The 20,454-nt window shown below is 38.4% G+C and overlaps 1 protein-coding gene across 1 annotated transcript in view; it reads right to left on the reverse strand.

Moving 5' to 3' along the window:
• Positions 1-366: 366 nt before the first annotated feature.
• The window catches only part of ptchd4 (patched domain containing 4), a 62,675-nt gene continuing 42,587 nt past the window's right edge, over positions 367-20,454 (reverse strand). The window contains exon 3 of the mRNA XM_035955950.2: positions 367-15,823. Coding sequence (XP_035811843.1) covers positions 14,142-15,823 — 1,682 coding nt within the window. The 3' untranslated portion in view covers positions 367-14,141. The remainder of the gene's footprint in view (positions 15,824-20,454) is intronic.

The following is a 20,454-nucleotide window of genomic DNA, read 5'->3' on the forward strand; positions in this document are numbered from 1 at the left end:
ATGTGGGAAGTTCATACCTGCAGATATCTCTCCAACTTCAGGCCATCACATAGGGAGATGCACCAGCAGCAACACAACCCTTCTGTTCCAAACTGCTCATCTCTGACCAGAAAATGTTGCCCGTGGCAACATTAAATGAAATTCTGACAAAAATAAACTTTGATATCTCATTATGAGTCACTTATGTTGCTGGCAACAGAACAAGTCTGATATCTGAAGATAATTAAATAATTAAGCTGTGATTTCAAGATAACAGGCAGCTGGTTTTGGTCCCTGAAGAAAAAGAAAGCTCTGTCTTCACTATCTGCCCACCATATTGTCTTGAGCTTGGATTGAAATAGACAACAAAAATGACAGAAGCCACTCTGGTGTTTCATAGACAAAAGCTCTTTTAATGAAAATTTTTTTTTCTTTCTGTCAAGTAAAAAAGGTTGATCATATGCATACTATTTATAGCTTCAACATAGCAGGCAGTAGAAAAGAAGTTTACATTTAAAATAGTCAGAGCATTCAAAAGCATACCTCTTCTAATAAATTGAAACTAAGACATTCCTGTACATTGTCGTCATACTACGGTTCTAGTTTTGGCTGGTCTGATCGGTGGCGTTCAGCTCCTCAGCCACAACAGACCTGTATACACTATGAAAGCCTGGGCTCAAATCCTATCCAAAATCCTTCCATGTGTACATCCAGAGCATTTTGATTTGGCCGTCAGCCCCAGAGCTGGGCTGTAATGTGCCGAGTACACTCAATTAGTCACCGCAAAAAGCTTCGGAAAAAGGATTCGGAATAATATTTTGACCCAGGAGACTTCAGTCTGACATGTATAGAAATTTTTTTTCTTTGTTTTTATTTTTTCTTAATAGCTGAGATGGCTAAGGTAGAATTGGCAAGAGGTCTTTTCTGCTGATAATATATCACCTAGATGTCTGCATTTATGGAAGACTATTTGTTGGTTTTGCTGCTGCCGGGAAGATTGTGTTATTTCACATGACATCTGAGAGAAAAGCGAGTTTAAGTCACACACGACAAAAATATGCACAAGCTGATATAATGTATGTACGTTAATCCTCACTGGATAAGGGGTGTGGTTTTTTTCAGACCATTTGTTTCAGTTCTATCAGACAGTCAACACATGGATAAATACTGATTTTACTGATGCTCATTTATGATTCTTCCAAACTTCAAATTCTTGTCTACATTTAAAGATTTTGGATGGGTTTAAATATGGTCTAATATGGGGAGTAATCTGGAGTATATATGTGTATTTTTCTGTGATTTTTAAGGCTGCAACTATTTCTACAAACAATTAATTTGTCAGTATTTTCTTTGTTGAGCTGTAAAATCTTGTAGGTGATATGCTGAAATTACTTGTTTTGTCCAAAATCTAGATATTTAAATGTACTTCAGTGCAAGACTAAGAAAGCAGTCAATCATGACAAAATAGCAAACTGGATTTGGGCAAAGAAAGGCTTTTTTTTTTTTTTTTTTTGCTTGATAGATAAATTATAGGAGTTGCCAATTATTATTCCATAGAGCAACTAATCCACTGATAAACTAATATCTGCATCTTTAATTCTGAGACTTTAACAGGATTAAAAACTAGCAAAACAATGTGCCAGCTACTTCAGTAATTCTGTCCATGCTAAGCCAAGTAGTTTTTGAAAATTAAAATATGAAATTACTTTCACATTTTAGATATTAAAAGATCTTTACTGTGAAGCTCCTGTCTAGGTTGAAAAACACCCAGATTTCTTCTATTAGATGGTAAAGTGTGAAAGTGGTTTGAAATTTAACAGGAAGATCAGTAAGCTGCCATTTGTTTGTGCTGTTTTGAGCCAAACCAAGCTACAAAATAAGATCCAGAGTTAACTATAATCAAGCCTCTTCCGCCATTTCAACACAAACAACTTTTCACCACTATTCGTTTGCAGCCTCGCAAAGTGACAGTCACAAATTGCAAATAAACAAATCAGTAAAGATTTTCGATTACACCCACTCACTCTAATGGACTTTGAGCCTCTAGTGTAATATATATTCATACACTTTTAAATGCTATTCATTGTCGAAGGTCCTCTGGATCTTGTTTTTAGGCGGAAAGAGAAAGAGCTAAAGAGAGGATTCTATGGAAGTAATTATCACAGCAGGACTCAGCAGGGAATTCAGACTACTTGAATAGGCTGTGAAGAAAAGTGATCTCAGTGAATAGGAGAGAGTGGAGGGATACAATACAAGGTAGGTAGTGGTGTTAACAGGATTATTGATATAGTACTTTGTTGGTTTATATATTTGGAGTGTATGGGGAAAGCTGCAGATATGTTATACAACCTTCTAAATAAATTATAGGAATGATCGGTTGGCAGCATGGGAGCACACACTTCAAGGCATTTTAATGATGACACGGATGTATTAAGAGGAAGACTGGCTTCGTGTTAAATGAAGGCGCTCAGGGGTGAGGATGGAAAAGTGTAAAAGAAGGAAGGAGAGAGGGAAGGTGAGAAAGAGAGGAGGTGGGGTGAGAGGGGGAGAAGAAGCATGAATAATCCATCGGAGAATCACGACAGGATTAAGACAAGGTGGGAGCCAAAAATATCCCCGGCCAAGGCAGCTTGGCGCAATATCGCTGCAACGGAGCACAACACGACAGCAGCCACTCCTGCTGCCACTCACATTAAGCTCAGGAAGTAAAAAGTTCAGGGGGGGGGATTACAAAAAGCCGCTATGATGTTGCTGTGTACAGTAAAACTTACAGTGTTGTAAAGTATAAAGCTGAGGCTGTCTACTGCCTGCACATAAAACATAGGCTTTTAGGGAAATTATCAACTTATGAGGGGAAAACTGGAGTGAACTGAAAATGAAATGCCAGCTCTTCCCTGCAGAACATCCTACTATAGCAAAAAAATAAATACATTTTTGCATGTCATTGAATGAGCTTTTAAAGGGCACTCTGGCAGTTTTACAGGTCAAGGCTGGTTACTCTGCTTTTGGACAGTTGTATTATATCATCTTTGGTTTTGGAGGGAGCTTTTTAAAGTATTTACAGCTTAAGTAATACTATCAATGGTACCTCAGTCCCAACACATTTGGTAGAATTTTTTTTTTAAAAGAAACTATTAAAAGATGCTGTTGAACTGCATGATGGGAAGCGTAGAATCTTTGGTTGTACTGGGGCTCCAGTGGCCTAATTTTGTCAATGTAGCAGTTATTTGCCACATAGCACAATCACATTGGTAGCTGCATGAGGTGGTACTGCAATGATACTTTAAGCTAAATGCTAACATGAGCATGCTAGCATGATTACATTGACAATGCTGATATTTGGCTAGCAGACATGTTTATTACATTCTCTAATTTAGCCTGAGATGCAAATGTTTTAAATACTGGATTTTTGACCTAATGATGGTGCTACATGAGAAGTAAAGGGGTCATCGAAGCACAGCATAACATTGTTCTGATGGTCTGTGATGGATTCTCAGATCTAGTTCTTTACACTCTGAATCCCCAAGCCAGTCAGTAAGTATAAAAGGCATACTATGTTGAAAAAAAATCACATAAATTATATTATTTATCAGAGCCAGAAACTGTGAAAACAGAATTGTCAGATTTTCCTTGAACTACAGATGACGTGCCATTGTGTCAGGAAACTTAACCAGTTCTATGGCAAAGATTGTGATAAACCATTTTGTCTAACCAGATTTTGCAAAACAACTAAAGATTCTGGTTAATTTTTCTGACATGACTGCTGAATGGCTCCTAGGTTATGCCATTCAGCAGTCATATAAAAAAAAAAAGAGAGAGATTTTTGGGCTGAACTGCTGGCTATGTTTTCACACAGCTGATAGGAGACAAGTATGGAAACCATTTAAAAAAATGTAGGCAGTAAAATATCTGTTGTACTGTATGTAGAGCCAGCATATTTTTCATGTATTGGTTACACCTGGGGGCACCTTTTTAATCTTACAGCCATAAGACGTGTTTGAGTTTTCTATACTTTGGCATGGGTGTTCTGTTTCCATAAAAGTGCAGAACCTAATATTTGCAGTGAAAAAATTAGCCCACGGTGAGTAAAAATAAACTGCTTAGGGGTCGAGAGAGTTAAGATGCTGACCATGTCAGAAGTCAAATGTATAAAATCAATGTGGACCATTGTAGTAGAAGGTGGTTGAACAGCTGGCCATCCTAGAGCGCAAACAGATGTTTTCAGATCATCCTTCAAAGGAGACACTGATGTGGTGTTGAACTTATTTCTACAAATGAAAGTGCCACACAGATAGGATGAAAACCACAATGTCCAGCTGCTCTTCCACCTTCACACAGCAGTGTGTGTGTCTGTTATCCCAAATGCAGTTCAGATAGCCAATAAATCCAGTTAAAGTGTGACCAAGCTTCATTGCAATCCATTCATAGCTGTGGACAAATTTTACTTTAAAGTCGTAAATGTCATCCTTGTCATAGTGTGAAAGAAAAAGTCTGGGGATTCTGTGAATCTGTTTAGATACATTTTCTGGAACCCGTAAATGTCAGTACAACATTTCGTACCAATCCAACTGGCAGAATGAGTGAAAACTTTGATTTGGGAAGATATGTCATCCAATAGCTTAGTCTTATCTGTTTGAACCAAAGTGGTGTTCCAATCAACAGATATTGCAGTCTCCACAGCCACCCTGATATCATGGCAAGATACAAGAATATTTCTCCCAGTACTGAGGGCATTACTTACTGAGAGGTTCCATGTCGGAATGTAGTTTAAAACCTCTTCATATTTCTGTTGATATTACGCTTACATGTGCATTACCATAAAATAATTCTGCTATTCAGCCATGCATGCTGATGATCAATAATTCGATATCTCTGCCTCTGCTACATCCATTGTAAATATTGAGATTTAAAAGCTGTTGTTGTGAGTCTGACAGTTTTATGAAAGTGTAATATTAACATGCCGGAGTACCCTTTTAAAATGCTTCTGTACTGGAGAAAATTGTGAAGCAATACCATTTTCTTCTCACTAAAGTGAACTTGAAAAACAAACAAACAAACAAAAAAAAATGCCCTTTTTGAAAGATAGAATGAGTTTCCTCTAAAGTGGGCAAACCTGCATGTGTCACAACAAACAGCAACTTTCACCATAAGTAAACTAAGGCTCTAAGACTCATTACAGCAGCAAAGGATTGAACAGAGACACTTCTAGCAGTGCCGCAGTCACCCCCGATTCATACGACATCTCCCTTCACCGGAAAACTTCCCATCATCCCTGCTGCTCAAATCTTCTCAAATTCAAATGAGGGCTTACCTCCTGTTTTGCCTGCATCCTGTTTCCCTCTATCTCTTCCTCCCTCAACCTCCCACCACCCCCCCAACACCCGATTTCTCTCTGTCACTGCAGTCACATGAGGTTAAACCTTACTGCCGTTTGGTAAGAGGCATAGATTAGCAAAGCAGAGTTCAAGCTCTGCCAACACCTCAGAAGGCGACCAGAAAACCGGCAACACAAAGAAAGAGCTTTAATTTCCTGCTCTTCTTTGGAGGCTATACCTCGGTGACATGTGTGTACAATATAAAGCCATGCAGAGCTGTACACTGAGCTAACATTTACAGAAAGTACATGAATGCTGACAGTGATTTGAGGTGGTAAGAAGGGGATAACAGTCCTTTCTTCCATCCGTTCCGGGCACAAACATGCATGTTCTTATCTCAGTTTCACAGAGGTATAACTTCATGTGATTGACGGTATGCTGAATGAGAAAGGCATTAAGAATGAACAGCACTTGAAAGTCTAAAGTCAAACTCGATACACTTCCACACACCTATTCTCATGACACACAAACGGCCTAAAACATGTCACAGCATTGTCATCTCATCAAAAGTGTATCTTTACTGCATCTGGATCTGAAGCTGTACGATAGCTCAGGCACAATCTAAGAAAAATACTCCATTGACATCTGTACTGAAATACTGGAAAATATATGCAAGGCAATGCCACTGGTTATACAAAGAGCACAGACTTACGAAGCTAACAGGCGCTTATAACACTTAAAAGAGAAATACCACCCAGTTTAAAAAAAGATTCTTCTTTGTTCGTACCATGTTCTGAAATAGTTGTGAGAATAGTTTGGCTCCCAAAAGTGTGTTTTAATACCACAGTGATACAAAAAAAATATCTGAAGTTCACTAACAGTCTGCATAAGGCTACTTTTAACTGTACGTGAAGGTTTTTCATTAGCTTATAACATCTGATGCAAGACTTTTGGTAGTAAAAAAAAACAAACAAACCAAAAAAAACCCCACAAAAAAACGAAGCATGTTCTCCCTCTCGCAAATGAAAAGCTAAATACATAAAATCTTAATTCTTTCTTGGCTGAATACATTCTGGAGTTTGCCATTCTGAACTTTCCAGCTCTGACATGATCAGTCTACATGTCTTCATATATGACAGACATTACTGGGTCATTTCACAGGCTTGTCTGTACTTTTGCTAATGTTTCTTTTCATTTTAGCTGTCAGTACTATCACAAGGGTTAGGATTAGTATTTATCATTTTGCAGCCACAGTTCACCTAAAATAACATATTGTTGCTTTAACCCTCTGAACTCCGTTGTTTCCATTTATTGTAGCAGGAAGATCTGCCCAAAATAAACCATTGGCAACTAATTCTGTAAAAATTCCAAAATCCTGGGTTCCTCGATGCAACTGAGAAGCCATTGGCGACCAAAAGAGAGACTTGTATGATAAGTATGTAAACAAAAAAACCCAACAAAACAAAACATTCCATATTTTCCAGTGCAACACCTGTGGGCACCTGGAAAAATGTTTTGTATGTTGAGTCCAGGTTTTTTAAATTTTTGGAAAAAAAGTAATCATAGAAATTCAACTTTTATGTTTCTACTTTTACAAATGATGGCATTATAAGGGTGCCATACTGCACAAAAGACCTTTTGAGTTCTTTTTTACACTCGGAAGTCAGTTGTGCTCTTTTCATAGAGGTGCAGCACTTTACATTGCAGTCAAAAAAAAATGAGCCCACAGTGAGTAGAAATGTGACAGGAACAAAGAAACTATGTTCCCTGGATTCAGATGGGTTAAATAATGTTCTATCAGCCACTGTTCTTTCCACCCAGGAATGTTACAGACATTAATAAATGGTTGAAAACTCTTCAAAGAACATTGTGGGCTCCCTGGTGATTTTATAGCCATAATCATAAAACCGGTGGAAATATTTCCTTCATGATCTGTACATAGATACTTTCAAATCACCTGCTTTGAATGTTATCAGCCCATTAATTGGCTGTTATCAGTTGTTTTCAGTCCCATATATATGGCTGTAGGGTCCTCCTCCATCTCCTGGTTGCCTCAGTAGATTTGTTATCACCACTTAAAGTTGTGGAGGAGGTACAGATCAGACATATGAATGACTGCAGCGATAGCAATAAACGTCCGAGGCAGCCTTCAGGTTAGCAACATATATCAAATATATTAATATATCAATCAACTGTTGGACCGTCACCCAGGAGTCTCTGGTAGCTAATGTTAGCTATTTTGGCACATGGTAAATATTGCTGTATAACTGAGGCAGTTCACTGTTTTGAAGACTCCTGTATCTCTGGTACTTTTTGATTATGTTGCTGCATTTACATTATTCTGTAATTGTTACATCGATATGGCGGCCGCTGTTTCACTAAAGATCCAGAATTTCATTTTATAGTCTATTCTGATTGACTTATTTTTACACTCAGAGTTTCATAAGGATGTGTAAGACTAGTCTTAAGAGCTAAACGGGTCTTGATTTCACTCTTAGTAGATGTAGCTGCAACTAAAGTTAAGCCAAAATCCTCTCAGAAGTTACCCACCTCCAGGCTGAGTTGAAACTATGTGAGAGCCGAACATGACTGACTAATTTCTGTAATTTTACGTGTATTTTGTGGTTTAAGGGAGCACTAGTTATGCTAATAGACTGACAAGATTGTCCAAATAAATCACATACAACACAGATCTTCTTAAATTGAGTGGTATACCCTTTTAGGACTCAGTATAAAAGGCTCAGACCAGAATCCTCTGTATACATATTTATAATTGTCAAGACAACTGACAAAGTGTAGTCGTATTAGATTTATATGAACACATTATTCTACTGTAAACAATCCTTGTTCTAGATGTTTCAGACAAGTTAAACAAGACCCTCAGTCAGATGGAACTGCATGGAAATGGACAAGGAAATGATAGCACAAATAGCTTTTTGATGGCAACACAAACCCACAGATGACGCCATACATTAGAATTTTGAATGCATAATAAGTAAACAGTTGATTCTTGAAGCATATGGTGGATGGATAGATGTAGATGTGTACAAAGCAAACTTCACTGAATACACCTGCTTTAACTGCAGGAATTGAACTTAAATGGGACTAGGGTCACTCAAATAACCACACTTTCATTTGAGCTTCTGCACAATGTTGAAACTTACTGTAAAATGCTGAATCAGAAGTCATTAAATAACTGGCAGAGTAATAGGAGCAACAAGAGCCTATTTTTGTGGCTTAGTCACATAACACACAAGATAGATGAGTTACAGTAAAACAGCAATTTGTCCTCTGAGGCTGTGGTTGGAACAGGTTTGCCAAGTACATTATTCAACAAGCAAAATAATGATTGCATACTTGTATTGCCCCGTATTGTGGGAATATTGTGTTGTCCCTGATTGCACAAACTGAAAATCTGCTGGTGTGTGGTCAAAGGATTCCATGACACTTACAGTACACTCATATATCTGCCTAAAATGTTGACAATATCACTAAAGATTTTGTCATTTTTATTCTTTTGTCTTTTTCCTATTTGAATTTAATGAGTTGTATATGAGTTATACACACACACACAAAATGCACAACTTTAGAGGTTGACTGACTATTGACTGATTATTTTTACATGATGATAAAGGAGGAGAATAAGTGTGGCTCATCATTAATTCCATGAATCAATACATAAAAGCTTTTAGAGCAGAGTGACCTTTAGCTTCAGTAGTATCTTGTGCAAGTTGTTTTTTTTAAAGAAGGAGGCTAGCAAAGCTTTGTATCTCATTGTCAACAAATCACATGAAAAGGCCAAAACCATCAAAATTACACAGTAAATCAACAGATATTCCTTGTATTGTATCCAAAGCCTACTATTTTCCTCCTCTATGCAACTGAGCTCCACTGTTGTCCAAAAACTATAACAACAGAAAGGAACCGCACCAACAGAATTAGAAACATGTTCTTCATTTCCAATGACACACATATTGTAGTTTATTAACAAATGACCCCTGCTTAAGTAAAGGACAATTCATATTTTATGTATCTGCATGTCTGCAATGGTATGATGTACATCCTGTCATCTACCCAAGTTGTGGTTAAAGTCGTTGCGGCCAGACTTTGGAGGTACCTCAGTTTGAACATACTTTCCATTGACAGTGTCCACACACAGTAGGAAGTTTCTAAATTCTGTAGAAATCCTGTGCTATGTCCACCCACTGTACTTGACACACCTCAGGAATAATCAAATTGACACAGTGCTACAGGACAATCTGTAACCCGCTGCTACTTCCTGTGAAAAATGTAAAGTCCCAGCCAACTTCTCAGAAACATCCTCAGGAGCCCTGTTTGTTTTTCTGTGTGGAGTAATAGACTGTTCACGTAGCAGACCGGCGTGTATCTGTTGTAACATGAATGGAAATGCATCAGCTGTCTGCATCATATGGAAACTATGAATTGGCCTTAACATATGTTAAACTGGATTGGTTCCCAATAAATATGGACACCAGTGAGCTTGAGGCTGCACACATGGTTGGCAGGTCAGGAAGAACAGAGTCACAACACATTGTTTTGGCTTTTTCAGCAGATTTCTTGACAATAAGGGAAATATAGACTAATGCGAGGTTCATCTTTGCTTCTCTTCAAAAGAAGACCAAACTATCAAGAAGTGTTTTTAAATATTTGATATCACATGCTGTTTTCATAATGCATTGGTAAGACTGTGTATGTTGTCATAGAGGATTAATTCTTAATTTCTTGCGATGCTATTTAAGTAGACGTTAGCTGAACCAGGTGGCATTCAGCTAATTATGGTAAAGCTGAAAAGTGATGAATGTGGCTAGGATACAGAAATAGTGCTCTAGGAAACAATGGCAGGTTCCGTACAGGATGAGGACACCAATTATATTTAGGAATGAGCTTCCAGAAAAGCTAAGCTATATATTGATATCTTTGCTGCTTTAGCTTGACCTGCCTTATAGCAAACTGTTATAGGTGTATATCACAACATAATTCTGTTTATATTCAGTAAATTTCTAACCTATGTTTTTGTTAAAAGTGATCGTTACAAAGCCTGACAGACTGTTCTGATGTTTACACAAGGGCTGTTGAGTAACATATAATTTTCTTAAATGTGAGGACCAAGTTGAGCTTATAACGGCGTCAAGACACACAAAAAAACAACAAAATGGTGGCCACAGTTTCCCATATAAAAACGTGTATCATCAACAAATATTGACACTGCAGTGTGCAAGGAATAAGATCTAGTATACTGGCAACATTCCACTGTTTATTACTGGCCTACTGTGTTAAACTTTTTTCCCTTTTTATTCTTTTTTTAAGAAAATTCTGTCATTAAAAATCTTTCTATGTTATATTTTTTTTATAGAAAATATAGAAAAAAGTAATTTACAGTTATTTTACACATGAACTGTCCTCTGGCTTTTGTTTTGGAACAGATATGACTCGTTTTGTTCTTTTGCAGCACATGGTGTTACAGAATATGCATTGAAACAACAAACATAAGTCACTACAGAGTAGCAAAATCATAATTAAAAACAAAAACGTAGACTCCATACAGGAAAATTAAATACATGCATACATACAATACAGTGCCATGCAAACACAGTCCATTTTGGGAAGTAAATTATTTAAGATTTGCATTTCTTTCTCATTTTTCAAACATTTCATGCCTTCTTGCTGTACATACGTGACATGGCTTGTACATAATGTGATGCTCACTGCAGGTGCTGGAGGAAATATCTTGCCATAAACACTATTTCTTAGTAGGGCAATGTCTGGCTGATGAAACATAAGTGAGAATTCAGCACTTTGAGTTACTTCTTAAATCCTCAAACACAGGACATATGCTCAGGTAAACAAGTACAGGATTCTTTTCCATAGTTGTCTCATTTGTTCACTGATAGTAATATACACAAGAAGTGGGTTTAATGCGTTTTCGATAACTAGTAATTAACCTCACAAACGTACGCACTCTTATGTTAAACAACACATATTTTCCACTGACATTTGGCCCAGTATGAACACTCTAACCTCTACTTCACCGGCCCGATTAGCTGCTTTGTGGGAGAGCCATTTACTTGTTGGTGGCAGCACAAAGGAAAAAGACAGCAGTGTCCCTTCAATGACAGCTCAGTAAGAATCAGCCAGTTCCCTACGAAGGTATTGACTGACCTGTAATCAGCTACATCTGCTCACATATGGGGCCTCTCTATCACATGCCACCAGCTAAGACTTGCCTGCCAGAGGTCAGTGTGAGATTGGTATCTGTTGGGGCTGCTGACCTTGAGTGTGTTTGTTTTGGGACTGCAACAGAGATTCTTATCAGGACTTTGGCAGATGTAGATAATACTGTTTACCATCTAGGGAGAATGCAGCCATTTTGGACTTCTAAGACTGAATATTGAAGAAGGTATTTGCAGAGGACAACTCAATATTTTTTTTTAATTATTCTTTTAGTGGAATGTTATTTGAAGTATTAGGGCAAAGTATACTCAGTTCCTAAACTGACGAGACCAGCTCCGGGACTGCAGGTGGCAGTAATGGTCTTGTACTCTTACTTTTGCAACGTTATCAATAGTGAGCCAAAGTGTTGGTGCCACTCCCAGGTTAGTCGCTGTTTAAGTAGCTTCTTTACCCTGACTGAATCTCTCATTGAAGAGTTTCCTGAACTAGTTTTCCTAAACACATGAAACACTTTCCTTAGGTTTAGTTTTCATATTATAAGATCAATAAGTGTATTTTGCAGCACTTGCTATTTGCACTTGAACCCGTCATGATTGAAACAAGTTTAAATGATTCATTTGTTCGCATTTAATTTTCTTTCCTTGAGATTGCTATACATCATCACAAGATTTTGTAGTATCTGTCATATCCAGTCTGTCAAGCTGTTAATATTTACCCGCAATGGTTTTCAGCTTGAGGAAATGGTGTTCATTAAAGCAGGACTGATATTTTTGTTGACTTGGGGGCAACAGAGAATGATATCAGCTTTAAAAAGTTGCTGTTGCAAATATGCTGTACCAACATTTGGCTGTGTATTATCCATCCTGTAAATATGGAGCAACATTAGCATTTATTTGCCATTTAGTTTTTTGACCACCTGACCAAAGTCCTGTACTTTTTCTTTTAATCTCTGCCAATATTACAGGCAATATCTGCCTCTTTAACTAATAAATGATCCACGATGCTCACAAGCTTAGTGCTATCTCTTTGTGTCTGCTGTTGGGTACTTGGCACGTAGTGTATGGTAAGTGCAACTAGAAGCTAAAAGAGACTAAAACTCATGAGCTGAGGATAAATATCAATTAGTTTAGATTTAATGGGTGGTAAAAAGACAAATGCTAAATAAACAATGTCTAGTTTTTGCAAAATGTAAAACCCCGGTCTAGACAAATGGAGTGAAAAGCATGCTCTGGATTGGGGTAGATTTTTTTTTTCTTTCTTTTTTTTAGTAATTTTGTGTTTTCCTACTCTGGAACAAAACCCAGAAGCTCAGGGTTTTAACTTCAACTATCTATAAATCTTTCACTCTTCAGTGATGGTGTACTTTACAATAAGTGCCTCACTATTTAATGTAAAATCTGCATCATAATCTGCTTCACAGACCTGAACAACAGAAAACAGCAATCCTTTAAATTAGTTCCCGTAACTCATAGCTTATGGTTGATTTATATGAAAGTTCAAACTTATGGAATATTTTTGTTTTTATATAAATATGTCCAACAAAAGTTTCTGTACACTATTTGGCACCACTGCTAGAGTAGAATCACATTCAGACCTTCCAATTTCACTGACAGTAAGCTTTTGTAAGTGGTTCACAGAGACATTCAAACACCCATGGAAACTTTCCGTTATTATCAATCTGCTAGAAAGTTAAACATTTCAAGCCTTAGAAACACCTTTCACTTTTGGTTTTACTGCTCTGGTGCAAAAGCAGTTTAGGATTTTCTTAAGTCACACTCTAAGAATCAGTCTGACTGCTTTTTCAAATACTCTTATGTGATAGTCACTTATCACTTCCTCTTCATACGCTGCAGCCCACTGCAATTTCTTCTGCCATTGCTTAAGACCTTCTATGACCTCTAGAATAAAGCAGAAATTTTTGCCTCCTGCTCATATAAACCTTGACAGTTCTATTCACACGATGCAATGTGCAAGATAATTCTTCATAATGGACACAGTGTATGCCATCTGCCCAGTTCAGCTGTTCAGCTATTTTTAATGTTACAGAAAAGCATGCGGTGTGCTTTGGGCCCACTTTGTCTCTCTTTCCACACATTTTGGTTTTGTTTCTTTTTGCTGCTAACAAGGTGTGAGGAGTAAGGTGCGTGCACAGTCGTGTTTTGCACAGTTTTAGTTTGTACCTTTATCGCTCTAACCACTTTCACCAACTTGTCTGAGTGTCCTTGGCTTAACAGACTGCTATGCACCTCACTCACTTGTTCTGAGATGAGGGCTGCAGGAGACGAACATAGAATTGCTAATATTTAAACAGACTAACATACCGTGTGTTTAGGATGTACTTACAGATTTAGCAAGCATACGTTCTGGTTACTTACTTGTTTTTATACACCAAATAGTTGGGAAAGAGCTTTAGAACTATGGGCATGTTGCAGTTTGTGCAAATGAGATACACTGTCCAGATTGAAGGACTGAATGACTGTGCAGTGGGGCTGCACTCGACTCTGACCAGCTTAGCTGCTATTATTGGGAGTGACGAGTGCCTACTCCTCAGGGGGACATCTCGGACTCCCCTGCACCTCAAGAGGTGCCTCGGCGTTGGAGGACACCTCTAATCCACCAGTAACACAGATACTGACTGCTAAAATTACAAACTACTCAGACATTTGTCACATGATCAGGATTCTCCCTGACTTCAATGCACTCTATCTCCTCCCTTTCTCTTTCCCTCTCTCTTTCCCGCTCCCTTTCCCTTTCCCGCTCTTTCCGCTTGGCTCGTTTCTTTTTCTTGTGTCTCTTTTTGGACGGCGGGAAGAAGGTCAGGAAGACGGGCAGAATGACGAAGCAGTGCAGCACGGTGCAGCCCGCCGTGAGGAGGGAGCACTTGAACAGTGTGTAGGTCAGATTGGAAGGCACAAACACCAGGGGCATGATCCCAATCACAAAGCAGGATGTGTTCTGCAGGATAGCCGCCCCGTGCTCCTCCAGTGCCAACTTGATGCACTGCGTCCTAGTGTGCTCGGTGGCCAGCACAAAAGTGTACAGGTGTGGTGCACAGTGATCCATGGCGAAGTTAAGGGTATAAATAAGGCACAGGATTGAGATGCTGTCCATGCCAACGTTCCAAAGGGTCATCAAACCCAAGACGCCCAGCTCCACGGATGTAACCGTGAGGATGAGCCAGAAGTTTCCCAAGGGGTTGATGACCAGGAAGAAAGTGAGGATGAGGATGGTGAGCACGCTGAAGCCTGAGGTCAGGATGGGAGAGATGACGGAGGAGCTGTAGCGGTCCATGAACACAAATGTGGGATTGAAGGCAATGAATTTGATGCTGTTGATCAGCATCAATGGACGAAGCTTTTCTAAAAGCTCCACCACCTCCTCGCGCTTCTTCTCTGTGGTCCGTGCTACCAAGTACATCCGTGAGGCGATAATGTCGTACTCATCAGTCTCACGGTTCTTGGAGAATATGATGTCCTCAGTGAAGTGCTGGTACTCTGGACTGCGCAGGAAGGAACCCTTAAGGATGGTGATGAAGTCGCTTTTAGTCGAAGCGCTCACATTCACTACTCGCAGGTAGTGGAAGAAGTTGTCCATCCAGGAGATCTTGTTGAAGCCATGACTCAGAGTCTTCAGATGCTCCTGCACCGTGGAGTTCCAGTACTCAATGGGCTCATATATATAAAAGCCAATCACAGGACTGTAGTTACTGAAGTATTTCTGCTGGGTCAAAGCATATGAAACACTCGGAGAGTTACTAGCCAGCAGGTTCACGATATTCGATCCGTCACTGATTTGTAAACATCCCATGAATGAGAACGAGGCATAGATGAGATAAAGAATGACCACAAAGGGTTTGACATAGGTGTTGGTAATCCATTCTGTGTAGTGCTCTCGGAGAAAGTGCTGGATGAAGTGGTTCTGGTACGGGACGCTGTCATGGTGTGTGGACAGGTCATGGCCATCGCTCATCATAGTTTTAAACCACGTGGGCTGGCGGTCCAGGTACTCCACTGAGGGGATCTTACAACAGAAAACACTGTGGTAGCGATTCTGTTCTAGCTGTCCGGCAAACACCAGGCAGGAGCCGTAGAACGAGAACACGTAGAAGTAGTTGACCAGGATGGCCACGCACATGCTTTGGCAGAAGATTTTCACCGACTCGATGTTGGTAAAAGGGCTGGCTCCCATGCCAAATGTGATGATGTAGAGTGAGCTGGTCATGGTGTAGCAAACCATCACGTCAGCGAAAGCATCAGCCACACGTTCCTTGAAAGGTAGGTTTTCCCTCGTTCTCCTCCAGCCTGCCAGCAGCTCGAACACTCCTTTGGTTCCATGGCCTAGAAGACAAAAGAGAGAGATGTGTAAGCACATGTATATCCAAAATAACGAGATACTTGTTCTATTTGCATGATACAACCATTTTAAGTCGTGAAATGGTTTGTATGTCTGAAAGATTTCAGATCACAAAGCAATATGGGTATTTGAATGCTCTAATTTAGGTGATTGAACTGCTGAGCCTTATCTGAATTATAAAACACTTCATTATTTTAGCATTAATGGATGATTTTAAGAAATGTTATTGTGCAAATAAGCACCACAGAGAAATTACTTCTTTCAACTTGGGTCTCATTTTTTAAATGTTTGTTTTCAAAATGTTTGACATGTACTAAAAGGCCAAAGCAAAATGCAAATGTGACCCTGAAAAACAACTAAATACAATTTCTCCAAAATGAAGGAACTTTCATGGTTTCTTTGAGTTCTCTAGAGCTTGTGTCATTCAACTGACAATTCCCTGTCAACTTGTCAAAAACTGCACCTACCAACAAGCTTATTTCATGTTTATTTACTGGGCTTCTGCACCAAAACATGGAGGAGCTTTTTGATATGTCCACTGACCTTCACAATCTTGGAACTGAAGGAACCATGGAAAGTTTCTAGACACAAGACTGGTGACTTTGGGTGAACTTTCTTGGATTATAACATCCAGAATATAATCTGCCAATTGCCAATGTTTGTCTATTCATGTGCTGGAAATTTTTTTTGATGTCAATCATCGAAACTTCTGAAAATCCCCATTATTTTTTGCATAGACAATGCAAGTGGGCCAACAATTGATGCATTATAAAGGATTGGAAAGTATGAAATGATCCTGGTTGAATTATCAGTGCAAAAGTTGCATTTCAGGAAAAAAAAAAAACCCAAACAAAAAAAACTACTAATCATTTGATTGTACAACTTGTACTGCCATCTAAGAGTAGCGTCATGCTTTTCCCACAGAACCAGCATCGCTTTACACATCAAATTATTGTAACACAGAATTTCAAATTCTTTAACTTTTTTTCCACATATAATATGATTTGCATCTTTTGACATTATTTTTATTGCAAATAATTTTAGAATTTTTTGTCAGTCAGTTGGTGTCACAATTTACTGCAGTGTCAATAAAAGCATTGAGTATTTCAGGACATTTATGGGGCCCCAAGAAGCTGCCATGTTCAGTACACGCTTTAATACAAAAATGTCAGAGATTAAACAATGTACTGATGATTATGGCAGCAGTGGCAAGACTGCTTAAGAGTTTTAGCATGACAAGCCAGATTAAAAATCAGCTTGACTTGTTTAATAGAGACAGGCTTTCATTTTCTCTTCATATATGAGACAGAGTTGTACAACATCCTCTCTACCATGCATCAGTAAACAGCATCCAAAGCTATCTGCTGCAGGCCCATTCATGTGAGCCAAATCTGTGGGATTTTCACCAGTCAAAAAATATAGACATGAATACACAGCGTTCAAAGGCATATGCAAAGCATAGTGCAGAAACCTCCCACGCTGGAACACCCGCCCACCTACGCACACTGTTCATGTATCTGTGAAATGCCCGAGCTGGACTGCTGCGAGCGAATGTGTTATGAATTTCTGAACACTCGAATCAATTTAACGTTCCTCCACCATGTAAATATTTCAGCGCTGGTGAACACTGGATTGAGCTCATCTGCATGTTTCAGTGCCAACATCAGCTTTAAAATGTTCCTTTCAAATCTAGCAGGGAGATAGAGAAGTAAAGGGGGGATTGCTACCCTTGACAGCATTATAAATTTCCCCTTGTTTGACACAGAGGAAAAAGTTAATTAACTATAAAGGATTAGGCCTATGTAATGAGTGGGCTAGATGGCTCTTCCTGCTTTTAGTTTTATTAAGCTGTGCAGCACTTCAAATTAGTTAGTGTCAGTTGGTTTGGAGGTTGTGGAGAGAGAGGAAATTCACGCCTCTGGTTTATGCAGTATTACACCAGGGGCGTCTCCATATGTTTCCCTTCACCAGTTACCAAATAGGATGTTAAGTAGTGTGTCACTTTACAGACATGATTGGAAAAGCTCTGGGATTCATTACAGAGATTGATTGCTGGCAGGTGGAGGTGGATAATAAAAATGAGCCCATCTGGTAAAATGTTTGAGCGCTGAAAAATATGCTCACATTCAAGTGTGAGTTTTATAAATACACTGATTAAGGTGCAGATATAACAAATGTGTAACATATTGGACTAATTAAATTCAAACTTGTAATTCTACAGTAAAAAAAAACATTAGATGTTGGATAAAAAAAAAGTTATGCAGTGCTTTCTCTTATTTTTTCCCACCGGATTGGTTTATATTTGTTTTTGTTTCAGAGTAAACTTTAAAAATTCCTTAAATAGCAAGTGTCAAATCCTTTTCTTTATTTATTTCATTTTTTTAATACAAAGGTTATTAAAGTCTGGCAACTACTGATTATCTTAACTATTAACTAATGCGAGGTCATCTATTGTGAGGTCTACAAAATGTTTCCTGAAGCTCAATTTTAGAACGCTTTAAAATGCTTTTCATTGTTCAGCCAACATTCTAAAACCCTCAAAATAAGAATTTACACACACAAAAGAAAAAAATCAAATAGAACTTATTTGAGTAAACTTCAAAAGCAACAACACAAAAGGCTGTACATCAAAATAAAATATATCTGTGGGTGCTATGTTCTAGATCTGTTGGGTGTAACTTCAATCTAAAAACATATGGTAAACTAACGTGATGTATATTGTCCAGATCCTTCGAACTGATTTTAAAAGGACAGACAATAATTTTGCTCATGTTTTCATCAAGTCTGCCTTCTAGTAAGAGCAGAACTTGTTTTATGGCTAACAACACTCGGGAGACTTCACACCTGTCTTGTTTGTCTGTGAAACTACCTGTCTTTGAAAGCCTCGCTACTCCAAGGTGCGAAGAATCCCAATTAGAAGAGATGAGAGAGAGAGAAATGAAAGAGTGCAAGCAAAGATCAAAAACAGCAACATGCTCGCAGGAGTGAAATGAATTCACACCCATGTCAAACTAAGACAGATGCTCCGTCAACCAACATGCGTTGAACCGAGCGTCAAGGATAGCAGCTGCATCTATTCATGTTTAGCGAATAAGTGTTGCTTATTTACATTTTTTCCCTACATCAGTCAAGATTTTTGACATAAGGACTCAATTCTAACAAGGGTGGCAGGAATGAATGCAGATTTCTGAGAAACATAGCATCTACTTTTACTTTCAGGTTGATGGTTTGGCTGATAATTGAATGTTTTCCTTGCAGTAATGAAGACACATTTGGTTGCACCAGCTGTTGTTGGTCAAGCTTAGCCCAGTTAAGCTTGACCAACAACAGAAAGAAGAAAATCACTAGTGTGATACGAGCTACACTTTAAATAATAGATGTTTTCTCACAGTTTTTATCTGTATTTTTTGAACAAGTTACTGTTATGTCTCAGGTTTTCCCTGGTTTGTTGAATTACAGATCGTAAAATCACTGGAAAAATGTATAAATGTACACGTGAACCGTTAAAAAAGGCCAAAACTTCAAACGTCCACATCAAAAATGTATATCATTATAATGTTGTCTTTTGCAATGTTTGACCATAAAATTAGACTATTTTTGGCTGTAGCAAATTTCATGAGCTAAAAATATTTTTATTTTACAGAAATTTCGACCTATTTAAAGCAAATATTCTGTATATTAAGGACTGAAAAGTTGTGAAGAATATTTAAAAATGTTATTTTAGTTTTTTTTGTTTTCAATAACTACTAAAATCATAGACAAAAAAATTCTCTATTATTACATATAATTTAATCTTTTAATTTCACAACCATCAAACTGAACAAATCTACTGTATTGAAATCATATAATTTTACTGATATTTCCTGTTATTTTAACAGATTTTTACAGTTTTTGAAACTGTACATATTGCTTGTAATGATTTTTTTTTTTTTAATTGCGTATTTTTATTTCTGTTTTATATATTCTTTACAGTGCTAACACTTACTGCTAATACATAGGAGTGACAAGATACACAAACTTAGTAATAGATTTGTGGATAGCTGCAACTCACTCTAGGAGATGAAATCCTCCTTCAATAAAAAAATGAAGCAAAAATAGCCTGGTCAGTGCAGGAACTTTAATCAATGAGAAAGTGAAAAAAGCAGGAGGGAGAAGAACACGTGGCTGGAAGCATGACTGCCGCTCAATGCTAATCAGCTTTGGAATTTTGTCAGTGTCTGAAATACGCTGAACTGAACGTCTAGATTCTAAGTTTGGCCTCTATGACAGCTAAAATGAATAGATGACGAAGGCTGAAGGGAGGGTTGAGGTAACGCAGCAGAGGCAGAGCCGGCAGATTGCATTCCCATTCGCCACCATTACTGCAGTGATAAAACTGAACCCTTGTCACTGTGATGTCCCCTAGACAAAGGCACACACAGCATGACTCCCATCTCAGAACTTTACAGCCACGACTACGAGTCTGCAGGGAAGACCGCACTCTCATTTGCTGCTACTCTCGCCATCCTCACCCACACACATACACCCACACATAAACACAGCAAATGAACAAGTCTGCCTTCCTTCACCTCCCTTTCTTCCCTCTATATATGAATCTGTGGGTGGTGGAAAATAC

The sequence above is a fragment of the Amphiprion ocellaris genome, chromosome 12 (assembly GCF_022539595.1).
Source record: "Amphiprion ocellaris isolate individual 3 ecotype Okinawa chromosome 12, ASM2253959v1, whole genome shotgun sequence".
NCBI lineage: Eukaryota > Metazoa > Chordata > Actinopteri > Pomacentridae > Amphiprion > Amphiprion ocellaris.